The sequence below is a fragment of the Tachyglossus aculeatus genome, chromosome X5 (genome assembly GCF_015852505.1).
Source record: "Tachyglossus aculeatus isolate mTacAcu1 chromosome X5, mTacAcu1.pri, whole genome shotgun sequence".
NCBI lineage: Eukaryota > Metazoa > Chordata > Mammalia > Monotremata > Tachyglossidae > Tachyglossus > Tachyglossus aculeatus.
In genome coordinates, this window is record NC_052097.1 from 9,349,939 (window position 1) to 9,363,219 (window position 13,281).

At 42.2% G+C, this 13,281-nt stretch overlaps 1 protein-coding gene across 10 annotated transcripts in view; it reads left to right on the top strand.

The window, feature by feature from the left end:
- LOC119947716 (PDZ and LIM domain protein 5-like) overlaps positions 1–13,281 on the top strand; it is a 200,106-nt gene that overhangs the window by 33,854 nt on the left and 152,971 nt on the right. For all 10 annotated transcript variants that reach the window (XM_038769339.1, XM_038769340.1, XM_038769338.1 and 7 more), the window contains exon 2: positions 3,193–3,330. In XM_038769339.1, the coding sequence (XP_038625267.1) occupies positions 3,235–3,330 (96 nt within the window). In that variant the 5' untranslated portion in view covers positions 3,193–3,234. The remainder of the gene's footprint in view (positions 1–3,192; positions 3,331–13,281) is intronic.

Consider the following 13,281-nt stretch of genomic DNA (forward strand, 5'->3'; position numbering starts at 1 on the left):
ATTTATTTTATTTTGTTATTATGTTTTGTTTTGTTCTCTGTCTCCCCCTTCTAGACTGTGAGTCCACTGTCGGGTAGGGACCGTCTCTAGATGTTGCCAAGTTGGACTTCTCAAGCGCTTAGTACAGTGCTCTGTACACAGTAAGCGCTCAATAAATACGATTGAGCCCGTTTTGGGGTAGGGACCGTCTCTATATGTTGCCAACTTGGACTTCCCAAGCGCTTAGTACAGTGCTCTGCACACAGTAAGCGCTCAATAAATACGATTGATTGATTGATTGATTGATAGTAGGTTCTGCATCTTTAGCCCGGCCACCGTGTGAGCATGTGTGTGGCCCTCAGCAGGTCGGAAACTACATTAAACTACATTTCTAGACTGTGAGCCCACTGTTGGGTAGGGACCGTCTCTATATGTTGCCAACTTGGACTTCCCAAGCGCTTAGTACAGTGCTCTGCACACAGTAAGCGCTCAATAAATACGATTGAATGAACGAATTAAACGGTCCCTGGTCCAAACGTACTCTCCCAAAGCCGCTGCTAGAGGGAAAAATCTACCCTCGAGGGAAAATCAGTTAGCTACAAGGAGGAGTTTCACTAATCATCATCATCATCAATCGTATTTATTGAGCACTTACTGTGTGCAGAGCACTGTACTAAGCGCTTGGGAAGTCCAAGTTGGCAACATATAGAGACAGTCCCTACCCAGCAGTGGGCTCACAGTCTAAAAGGGGGAGACAGAGAACAAAACCAAGCATACTAACAAAATAAAATAAATAGAATAGATATGTACAAGTAAAATAAATAAATAAATAGAGTAATAAATCTGTACAAACATATATACATATATACAGGTGCTGTGGGGAAGGGAAGGAGGTAAGATGAGGGGGATGGAGAGGGGGATATTTGATTTAAGACCCGGGATTCTTCCAAAGTTTTGTCGACCTCCTTGGCCGTGTTCCCCTCCGGCAAAGGAAAAATCCATCCGCTGGAGGTAGATTTATGATTCGGAAGTTAGGGAGGTTAAACGGTAGCAGCTTCTCCCTGGGAATTCGATGAGGAGATGCGAATATTTTAGATGTCAGGCGGCTGGAGAAATATCTCGGAGGGGGTTGTGCCCAAAGAGGTGTCTCGGCAGAGAAGGGCGTCAGGTTCAGCCGGGGGTCTCCGCAAGCAAGCGATAGGCCTTAATGAATGTTATTCAATCAATCAATCAATCAATCGTATTTATTGAGTGCTTACTGTGTGCAGAGCCCTGTACTAAGCGCTTGGGAAGTCCAAGTTGGCAACATATAGGGACGGTCCCTGCCCAACAGTGGGCTCACAGTCTAGAAGGGGGAGACCGAGAACAAAACCAAGCATATTAACAAAATAAAATAAATAGAATAGATATGTACAAGTAAAATAAATAAATACATAGAGTAATAAATATGCACAAACATATATACATATATATATAGGTGTATACATATATACACATATACAAGTATATACATTTATATATACATATATACAGGTATATACATAAATACACACACACACCTATACAGGTATATACACATATGTACATATATACAGGTATATACATATATACACATATACAAGCATATACATGTATATATACATATATACTGGCATATATATATATATCCAGGTATATACATGTATATATATATATATACATATATACAGTCATATACATATATGCACATATACAAGTATATACATATATGTACACATATACAGGTATATACATATATACACATATATACAGGTATATACATATATATACATATATGCAGGTATATACATATATAAATATATATACATGTATCCATATTAAAGTGATAGAAGTGCTTAGTACAGTGCTCTGCACACAGTAAGCGCTCAATAAATACGATTGATTGATAAATCCCCTATATCTTAGACATTAGGCCTGCATTTGTGTGCTTTCAGATGAAAGCTGTCCTCGTTACTAGTTAACTGCTTTTATTTAGTAACATGAGATTCAATAAAAAAAAAATAGATTCACAATTGTGAATCCTCAGATCTTTTTCCGCAAGTAAAATTCTGCCCTAGCACGTTACCTAGGAAGGGACGTGGTTTCATTTCACCGAAACCGCCAGTCCAGTTTCTTGTACTAGACGTGAGTTCCTCCGTCGATTTCTCTTATCCAGTAACTCGGCAACCTTTCCTTGCTTTGATGTGTTCTGACAGTCACCTGCCCCGGTTTGGACTCTCTTTCCCCGATACTTTCTAAAACAAAAATTGAAGGCAGCGCCGGATAAATCTGGGTCTTGTAATAGCTTTTGCTGCAGGGAAAGCGAATTGGCACAGACCACCACCGCCTGTTTACCGCAAAAATAAATAACAGCTTGGCTTTATGGGGGAAAACGTAGACCTGTGACTCTACCTGTATATTTGTTTGTACATATTTATTACTCTATTTATTTTACTTGTACATATCTATTCTATTTATTTTATTTTGTTAGTATGTTTGGTTTTGTTCTGTGTCTCCCCCTATTAGACTGTGAGCCCACTGTTGGGTAGGGACCGTCTCTATATGTTGCCAACTTGGACTTCCCAAGCGCTTAGTACAGTGCTCTGCACACAGTAAGCGCTCAATAAATACGATTGATTGATTGATTTTCCATGTTGTTTGCCCTATGGGGAGGTTGGTCCCTTTGATTTTATAGACTTGCTCGCGTCCCCCAAGCACTTTGCAGAATAACTTAGCATTTGACTGTTTTGTAAGCTAAAGGTCTCGGGCCCGTTGTAGGCTAGGGAATGTGAAGGGAAAAAAGTCCTCTTGGAATTTTGCTAGTGAAACTTTTTCTTTTCTGATCCACCTGAGCTAATTATTTTTCTCTTTGCTATTACACAGGTGAATTTTAAAAAACTATTTTCAGTCCGAGGGACAGAAGCTGCATGAAATGGAATTAGATTGTAGCAAGTTGTAAAAACGTGCGAGCATTCTGGTGGGGGATTTTTATGTTATGGAAACTGGCAGGGCTGTGGTAAGGGCACATTAGCTCATAGATTCCTTTTCACAGGCTGTATTTTATGATTATTTACTACAGACAGATCTTTCACAAAAACCAAATTTCTCATCACGATTTGGTGGGTTTTACGTTAACTACTTGAGTGACGGTTGCCCCTAAACATTTTCCGTTGACCATCTGCTTTTCTTCCACAGGCACCCTAATTACTTGGAATTAGACGTTGAATCGAGAGAATCATGAGCAACTATAATGTGTCTTTGGTTGGCCCGGCTCCCTGGGGCTTCAGGCTTCAAGGTGGCAAAGATTTCAACATGCCTCTGACCATCTCAAGCGTAAGCATATTTTTTTTTTTACAGTTTTTGACATATCTGTCCGGCGTTGAGGGATACTTGAAACCTATGGAGATTAGTTTTTTTCTTGAAACACGACCCCTTGTTCAGTGTATAGAGATTCCATAGCCATTTGTTCTTAAGGTGTCAATTTTGTTATAAGGGACTGAAATTATTAGGCCTTTAATAAAGCACTCAATCGACTCTCTTGCCACTACTTATCTGTGCTCCTCTCCCACTGCAAGCGCAACGTGTTGCACTCTTGTACACACCATTCCTTAATCTCATCTCTCATAGTGCCGGCGTCTTGCTTGCAGACCTCTTGTCTGGGACTCCCTCCCTCTTCGCATAGGGTAGACCATCCGAAGCCCTGCCTAAAATCACATCCCCTCCAGGTGGTCTTCCCTGATTAATCTCATTTCTTCCTTTTCTGTCCCCCCCATCTCTAGAAACAGCTTTGCCTAGTTGATAGAGCACAGGCCAGTTCGTCCCTGCTCCATACCAGGCTCACAATCTAAGTGGAGGTACAGAGATTAAAAATAATAATAATAATAATAATGGCATTTATTAAGCGCTTACTATGTGCAAAGCACTGTTCTAAGCGCTGGGGAGGTTACAAGGTGAAAAAAAATTGATAGCAATGGATTGCAAACGGCAGTAAGTAACTAAATAACAAACCGTGGCTTAGTGGATAGAGCAAGGACCTGGGTTCTGATCCCAGCTCTGCCTCTTGTCTGCTGTATGACCTTGGGCGAGTCAATCCACTTTTCTACCCCAGTGACCTCACAGGTGCTTCCCCACAGCACCTGTATATATGTTCGTACATATTTATTACTCTATTTTACTTGTACATATCTATTCTATTTCCTTTATTTTGTTAATATGTTTTGTTTTGTTCTCTGTCTCCCCCTTCTAGACCGTGAGCCCACTGTTGGGTAGGGACCATCTCTATATGTTGCCAACTTGTACTTCCCAAGCGCTTTGCACACAGTAAGCGCTCAGTAAAGAAGCAGCGTGGCTCGGTGGAAAGAGCCCGGACTTTGGAGTCAGAGGTCATGGGTTCAAATCCCGGCTCCACCACATGTCAGCTGTGTGACTTTGGGCAAGCCGCTTCACTTCTCTGGGCCTCAGTTACCTCATCTGTAAAATGGGGCTTAAGACTGTGAGCCCCATGTGGGACAACCTGTTCACCTTGTAACCTCCTCAGCCCTTAGAACAGTGCTTTGCACATAGTAAGTGCTTAGTAAATGCTATTGAAGAAGGAGAAGAAGAATAAATACGATTGATTGACCTCATCTGTAAAATGGGGATTAACACTGTAAAGCCTATGTGGGACAGGGACGATATCCAGCCAGATTAGCTTGTTAACTACCCCAGAGCTTAATAATAATAATAATGGTATTTGTTAAGCACTTACTATGTGCCAAGCACTGTTCTAAGCACTGGGGTAGATACAAGTTAATGAGGTTGTCCCATGTGGGGCTCAAGTCTTAATCCCCATTTTGCAGATGAGATAACTGAGGCATGTAGAAGTTAAATGACTTGTTCAAAGTCACACTGCTGACAAGTGGTGGAGCCGAAATTAGAACCCACTCCCAAGCCCGGGCTCTTTCCACCAAGCCACGCTGCTTCTCACTGTCACTGTCAGGAACAATGCTTGACACATAGTAAGCGCTTAACAAATGCCATCGATATTATCATTATTGTTAAGTCTGACCCCTTGCAGGCAAAGGTCCCAAGGAGCAGCAAAATAGTTGAAGTCAAGGAAGAATTGAAATTGGGATCTTGGCCAGTGAAACCAGTGGATAATTAGTTCTGACCAATTGAGAAAATCAGATAAATCCATCCATCCTTTAATCTATCAGGAGTATCTAGCATTGTGAAGATTCTGTACTTGAAGCTTAGTATTTTACTGTTATTAATAATAATAATAGTAATAAAGTTGTGGTATTATGCGCTTACTACATGCCAAGTACTGTTCCAAGTGCTGGGATAGATCAATCAATCAATCAATCGTATTTATTGAGCGCTTACTATGTGCAGAGCACTGTACTAAGCGCTTGGGAAGTGCAAATTGGCATCACATAGAGACAGTCCCTACCCAACAGTGGGCTCACAGTCTAAAAGATACTGTTTAAATAGATGGTTCTCCAAATTGGAAACAAGGAAAGCCCCCTTGACTGTATTGGTGTATCGTGGTTCTTTTAAGTGATACAGTTTGTTTTTAGATCTGTCAGTTAATCGCTTCTGAATCGACTAATTGGTCTTCAGTTTCCATTGTCCTTTTTTTTTAATTAGTGGGACTAGCTCAGTCTTTTTATGAAGCTATTTATCTCAGCATTTGTGATTTTCAGCAATTAGAGCCCTGCTCTTTTCAAATGGAGCTCCCTCCCTTGTTTGAGACATGAATCCGGGCTCTCAGATTTAATCACATTTTAAAGATTAGCGAAAATTGTCTTTGGGTGATTTATATTCAGTATCCACCCAGCAGTTGACATCGTGTCAGGCTTTAGTCATATCAAAGACCTACAGTGAATTGGAGAACCTTTAAAAAGACTACAGTTTCCTCTCTGGCAAGCAATGTTTGTTTACCGCAAGCGTGACAATTAGTGAATTGCCATAGGCTAAAGGAATATAGTCCGTTTCTTGATTAAAATATTCTTCTTCGACGGTCTCACAGCTTCCAGAAACAAGTTAACACTCGTCTTTTATTCGTTTGCATATCTGCTCTGCGTTTTGCAAGGATGGGAGAAGGTTATCGTGGCTTTTTCTAAGGCCTTAATGCGGTTCAACCTTCTGGCTGATCATTTGAAGAGTACCATGTTGCGTTCCTGATACAACGGAACATTTTGTGCAAACTCCGTTCCCTTCCCCATCTCCCCACCTCACCAGATTCCCCGAAGGAGAAATGCTTTCCTGGCGTGGATCGAGTGCTAATTAAAGGATTTTGAAACCGAGCGATTAAAAAAGAATATAGTAACAAAGCAGCTGAGTTATTTCTGTTCTCTTGTAAAGGTCTCTGCTTTCTATGGTGACCTTCTTGGGTTTTGTGCAGGCGCAAATACTGGGCAGAGGTAGACAACCTAGATTCTCCTGTGCCGAATTGAAAATGTCTCCCGAGAGGTAGTTTTAGCCCTTGGTGACTCATTTCTCACATGACATGAACCTCAGGTGAAAAGTAAACCTGACCGATAGCATGGAATTTGCAGTTCTTATAACAGATGAGACTGTTATGCATATCTCCATCACTCCTATTCCGTGGAAATCCTTATGTTTTAAGGGGGGTTTTTGGTGAGTGTAAAGGGAGAGGATTCTATTTGTAGGTAGCAGTAATAGGATTTCGAGGAAATGGTTTGAGGATGAAAATAGGGTCTTTGGTCAAGAATGACAGACGAGCCCCGGTCCTGAGAAGTTAGAACCGAGAGTCTTTGCGAAGGGATTGATTGCAGTGATAGGGATTTGAGCAATGCCCCTCACACTCTCTGGCCTCTGTTGACTCTGCTCTTGCTCGGACTCAGAGCACAACAGCTGAGCAGGGAAGAAACGTGGCGAAGTGGAAAGAGCGTGGAGGACCTGGGTTCTAATCCTGGCTCTGCCACTTGTCTGCTCGGCGATCTTGGGCAAGTCACTTCACGTCTCTGTGCCTCATTAACTTCATCTGTAAAATGGGAATCAAGACTGTGGATTAGTGTCTTCTCTAGCGCGTAGTACAGTGCCTGGCATATGGTAAGTGCTTAACAAATACCATTTTAAAAAACTAGTGCCCACATAAGTTTATTATGAGTAGGAGTCGCGTTCCACCCAAGGGACCGCAGGGTAGTGCTGAGACGCTGTAACCTAGTGGGTGCTTTCTCGGTCTGTATGGTTTTTACATTGGTGTGTTTGAGAGGGCTAGGATTCCATGGGAAAATTTCACGCAGATTTAAGAACTTCTAGAGTATGCATTATACATTACCCTCTGGGTTCGACGCCATGCCAGGTGTAAAGAATTCCTAGTAATTCTAGTAGTAAACTACTAAACTAGTAAACTAGTTTTACTAGTAAACTAGTAAAACTGTCATGATCGTATGTCAAAAATCTAAGGTTCCCCCATTCTGAAACTGAGCAAGGGGTAGGAGGAATTTGAGGTTGGCCTTTTCATGGAATTGCCCTAAAGCCCGCAAACGGGTTTCGGTGTGGTGTTGTGGGTGTCTGCTTCATCAGCATATTTGAGAAGGAGAAAGTGACACCGTAGAACCAGTTTGCAACACCCTCAGCCACGGTTTTGGTATTCTGTCATTTTCCACGTGATCGAATTACCTGAAGGCTGAAATACAATCTGCTAAGGTGAAAATGCTGGGCTCACGGTTCTTTTTCTGATTATTATGTCAGAGCCCCTCATGAACTTATTCTTTAGTTTATGAAGTGGCACGTTTGAGTCTTGATTCTCCATAAAGGAGCAAAACCCCTAGGGATTTTTATTGCCAGTTAATAAGTCCTGAAGTGAAAAGGCGTGTTTAAACCGATATGTTTGTTTTTTTTTTTTTACTTTTTCCAAGCTGCATTGTAACCGTGCCATGAATTGCTGAGTCGTCTATGCATTTCCCATCTGAGCCCACCACCTGCCTTCAAATTACTCGCCGTGTCCTTGTCTTACTATCGTATTTCACTTATAGCAGAATAATTTTGCACGATCAGGGGTTAGATAGGTAGAGAATCTCAAAGCAGGGCCAAGTTCAGATAATATATTTCCCCCAGGCCCGTCACTGCGAGAGTGATGGGAATTCTGTAAATGTATTTTAAAGCTCATTGGCCTTTGGATTTATAAAACGACGAGCGTACCCGTTGGATGTCTCGCTTCAAGAAAATGTTAGAAAAGGCGTGTCAGGAAGTTTGGTGTGTGAAGATAATTGCAGGTTACTGGTGATAGCGGGGAATGGCTAATGAAAACTTGTGATCATCATCATCAGTCGTATTAAGTGCTTATTATGTACGGAGCACTTGGAGAGAGTACAATACAGGAGAGTTCCCTGCTCACGAGTGATGTATTGCTAGTCTCATCAGTGACCATCTTCACTTGGTCATAAACAATCAGCCTATAATTTGTTTTGTGCTTTTTTGTCTTGAAGGTGAATTACCCACTTGTAAATGAGGCTAACATTTGCCTCTTGGTGGCAAGGGGTATTAACACCAACTGTTATTTTACTCAAGGGTTCGTATATATTCCTGGAGAAATTAAGGACGCATGTCTTTGATTTTTCTGTTAAGCTGAGGCCAGAAATGCAGAAGAGGAATTGGAGAATTATACAAAATTTTGAGATGTGTGTGTGTGTATCTTAACAAATACATATGTTACATATATATCTTGATTTACTACAATGTATATACATTTATATATCAATGCATAATATATTTATACATTTGTTAAGCCCTTACTCTGTGTCAAGCACTGCTCTAAGTGCTGGAGTAGATACAGGTTCATCAGACTATCTTATGATTGTTGTATTCTACTCTCCCAAGTGCCCTGCACTTATTAAGTGCTCAGTAAACATATACTATATTTATAGCTCCAGTTTTTCTATTTTCATTCCTTCCAGAAGATCAGTACAAGTTATCCTTGGCATCATCTTTTGGGTGCGGCTTATGAAGGAGATGGCCCACTACAAAGTTTAAAGACTCTGTAGTTCATATGAAACGAATTGTTTTGTATCCCAAAGCATAATCAAAATGGGGTGGCAGTAGATTGGATGCATTTCAACGTCACAATTAGGGAATTTAATTGTCGTTTTAGTTGCCAAGTAATAACAATGTTATGAGTCTTTAAACTTTATGAGCCAGAAGAAGCGATTAAATTTCAATCTCCCAGAGTTATTGACTGCTAATTTGGTTCTCCACACTCTGGTACTCTCTTTCCCGTTGATCTCCTGCTGATGAGGGAGGGAAGGAGGGAGAATGAGAGTTAAGGGGGAGAGAAGCAGAATCAGTTGGATTTGGGCCAGCAGTGGCTTTGGACCAAGACTTTGCGGTTACATACCTGAAGGAGTGATACCATAACCCCTGGGATGGTCTGGGCTTTCTGCACCCTGTCGAGAGCACTGTTGAGGGGGTCAGAGCGGGCTGTTAGAGACCCTCAACTCTAATTCTTTTCTCTCTTGGAACTGAACTAGTGTTTGTCAGTGACCTGCAGGAGGGTAGGATGCAGGACAAACCTATGATCTCTCTGGAGTTAAAAGGCATCCACCTCCATCTCAGCCTTAGAGTCGATGTAGTAATTATGTGGGATGGCTGAGGAGAGCAGTCCTGGATTTTCAGATATTTTAAAAAGTTCTGGTTTTCTAAATGCACACTGGGAATCCATAATGTAGAAAGCTTGGACCACAGAGAGGAAGTGGGTGTTCCAAATTGCTCCAGGATCCAAAAAGGACCCAGAGATTTAGCTCTCCTGATTTGCCTAAGCGTCTTATAAAACCTGTCATGGAAGAGGAGGAGGTAGGGAGGAGGCATGGAGCATTGTCTTTGGAAAGCTTTATTTCCTTTTCTCAAAACAAAAAGTCCAGAGCCAATGGAGCTGCAAGAAAGATTCCACTAGTAATGCCTGATCTTCACTTAGACAGAAGTACCTCTTATCCTTTTTGAATCTTATAATAATCATCATTGTGGTATTGAAGCGCTCACTATGTGCCTAGTATTTGACTAAGAACTTGGGGTAGAAAAAGTTTAATCAGGGCAGTCACAGTCCCTGACCCACATGAGGCTCACAGTCTAAGGAAAGGGAGCACTGGCATTTAAACTATTTTACAGATGAGGAAACTGAGGCTCAGAGAAGTTAAGTAACTTAACCAGGTTCACTTAGCAGGTAGTCTCATTTTTTTCCTTCTCTCTGTCTCCTGCTGGCCTTCTCTGGCCCTAGACTCTTCTGTTGCTTTCATTATTGGAGCAGAGGGAGAAAGACAGAGAGAGAGACCCTAACTGGTTTTACTGGTGTCATTGTGGGGAAAAGCCCTGTTCCTTGTGGCCGATAATCCCACCCTGGTAAAGTCCCTTCCATAGCCCTTCCTCCCTCCCCCTTTTTTTTTAGTGGTATTTGTTAAGCATTGACCGTGTACCCTGCACTGTGTTAAGCGCTGGGGTACATACGAGGTAGTCAGGTTGGATGCAGTTCCTGTCCCTCTCGGGGCTCACAGTCTTAATCCCCATTTTACAGATGAGGGAACTGAGGTCCAGAGACATGAAGCTAAACCTCCTTTGAGTGTCAGCCCTAGAATCGGGTCCACATTGGTTAGGTGAACAGAAGCTTTATTCATCATCAATCGTATTTATTGAGCGCTTACTATGTGCAGAGCACTGTACTAAGCGCTTAATTGCTCTGGTCCCCCACATTTCGGGTTCCCAAGTGAGGACTCAATGCAGGTTCATTTATACACTCCTAACCCTTGGCCTGTCCTTCCATAATGGAGGCCTGTCCTTCCATAATGAAGTGGCATTTCATGTTTTTTTTTTTCCCAGAGTTTTTCCTCTTCTTGCCAAAGAAACACGGTGTTCGGGATGGCAGGTAGCTTCAGGGGTAGGGTGTAAAGCCCCATTTTACAGATGAGGTAACTGGGGCCCAGGGAAGGGAAGTGACCTGTTCAAGGTCACACAGCAGACAGGTGGTGCTGCTGGGATTAGAACCCAGGTCATTTGCTTCCCAGGGCCTGTGCTCTTTCCACTAGGCCACGCTGCTTCTCTGACTGCGTCTTGTAACCACATTTCTGGATCAGAAAGACTGCATGCAAGCAAAATAAATAAGAACTGGGGCTTGGCAAAAGCCCTCTCAGCATGGTGGCTAAGGATTGTTGAACTTGGAGTTGGTCCTTAAAAATGACTTCCCCATCCCGACGGTCTTTTTAGAGAAATGTCCAAGTCATGGAGCGAGGCCTTCAAGAGAGCTCAAGTTTTCCAACTCTTTTGAACCGAAGTCGTCCTGAAGCTTTCAGCTCCATCTCCATCCTCCTACTAGCCTGCAATGGTCAGATACTTGTAGTGGAGAGAGCGCATTTCAGTCACTGGGGGACTTGTACATAGTAGAATAATAATCATCGTGGTATTTGTTAAGTAGAAATATGATGTCATCCCTGTCAAGGAACTTAGAAGCCCAAATGCTAGTTCCAGTCACACCTAAAGAAATACGGTTTGGGAATGGGGCAAATTGTTCCTTGGAGCTCAGTGGCTACCCCTTGGATAGCACAGTCTGGATAAAATAGGCCACTAGAGCTATAATACTAGAGTGTTCCAAACTGCTGTCAAGTGGAGGTTATATTGTTGATTTATGGCTGAAGCCATTTGGGCCATATGTAAAATCTAAATTTTTGTTCCAAACCAGTCCTGTTAAACTCTTCAGGATGGTAGCAGCCAAGCTTTCCAAGTGTGTTTGGGATGATTCTGTAACTGATTCTGAAGTGAAATAGAAGTTAAAACCAATATAACTGGAGATGAAATGTATCATTTGGTATTGTTGAAAAGCTGCTACTATACTAATGCCACATTTTATGATATTTATTGAGCGCTTACTATGTGCCATGCACTGTTCTGAGCACTGGGGCAGATGCGAGGGAAGCAGGTTGTCCCACGTGGGGCTCACAGTCTTAATCCCCATTTTGCAGATGAGGTAAGTGAGGCGGTTTGCCCAAGGTCACACAGCAGACAAGTGGCGGAGCTAGGATTAGAGCCCACATCCTCTGACTCCCAAGCTTGTGCTCTTTCCACTAAGCCACACTGCTTCTCTTCTGGAGAGGGCTTTTGTACAGTCTTTTAGACTGTGAGCCCACTGTTGGGTAAGGACTGTCTCTATATGTTGCCAATTTGTACTTCCCAAGCGCTTAGTACAGTGCTCTGCACATAGTAAGCGCTCAATAAATACGATTGATGATGATGAGGAATCCAGGGGTGTTTGGCCGAGGGAAAGCAGGAACCAAGGAGTATGAGATTGATGTTACTTTGGAGAGGACTGAGAATGGACATCACACGACAGTGTCCTGTGGGTCCGTTGCCTGTATATGGATTTTTTCCTTTACAGTGCTCATGGTGCAAATTTAGTCCGCAGGGGTCTGCTCTCTCGTAGAGACGATTTTAGGGGACAGGACGAGGATGAAGCGGTCTTGGAATATGAATTTCCATTTTTGGCTAGATTCAGTTCCCGAGATCAACCAAGCCCTTTGAATCTTAGCTTTTCCCTGAGATGTTTTAGATTCCTGCGGTGGCAGTCAATTTGGAACTTGGAAGGCTATCCATTCGGTACTCTTAAATTCACTCAAGGGGGAAAAAAAACAACTTTTGGAGAGAAATCCTAGTTATATAAGTCTAAGGCTTCTAGGCCAGAATCAGATCAAGTTCTTTGTTCTGCATTGTATTGATAGTGATTTAGTAATTCATTCATTCAATCGTATTTATTGAGCGCTCACTGTGTGCAGAGCACTGTACTAAACACTTGGAAAGTACAATATTAGCAATAAAGAGAGACAATCCCTGCTCACAACGGGTGTCAGTAAGTAATGGTGATTGGGATAACTTTTTGTCAAATCATAAATCTTTTCTTTCAGATAGAACATACACAATCAGTCAGCCGATGGTAGACTGTGAGCCCACTGTTGGGTAGGGACTGTCTCTATATGTTGCCAACTTGTACTTCCCAAGCGCTTAGTACAGTGCTCTGCACATAGTAAGCGCTCAATAAATACGATTGATGATGATGATATATTTTAGACTGTGAGCCCACTGTTGGGTAGGGACTGTCTCTATATGTTGCCAACTTGTACTTCCCAGGCGCTTAGTACAGTGCTGTGCACACAGTAAGCGCTCAATAAATACCATTGATGATGATATATTGAGCGTTTATTGTGTGCAGAGTCCTTTACTAAGCGCTTGGAAAAGTAAAATGCCATAAAGTTGGTAAATACAATTCTTGCCCTCTAGGAGCTTACAATGAAGTGGACTTGC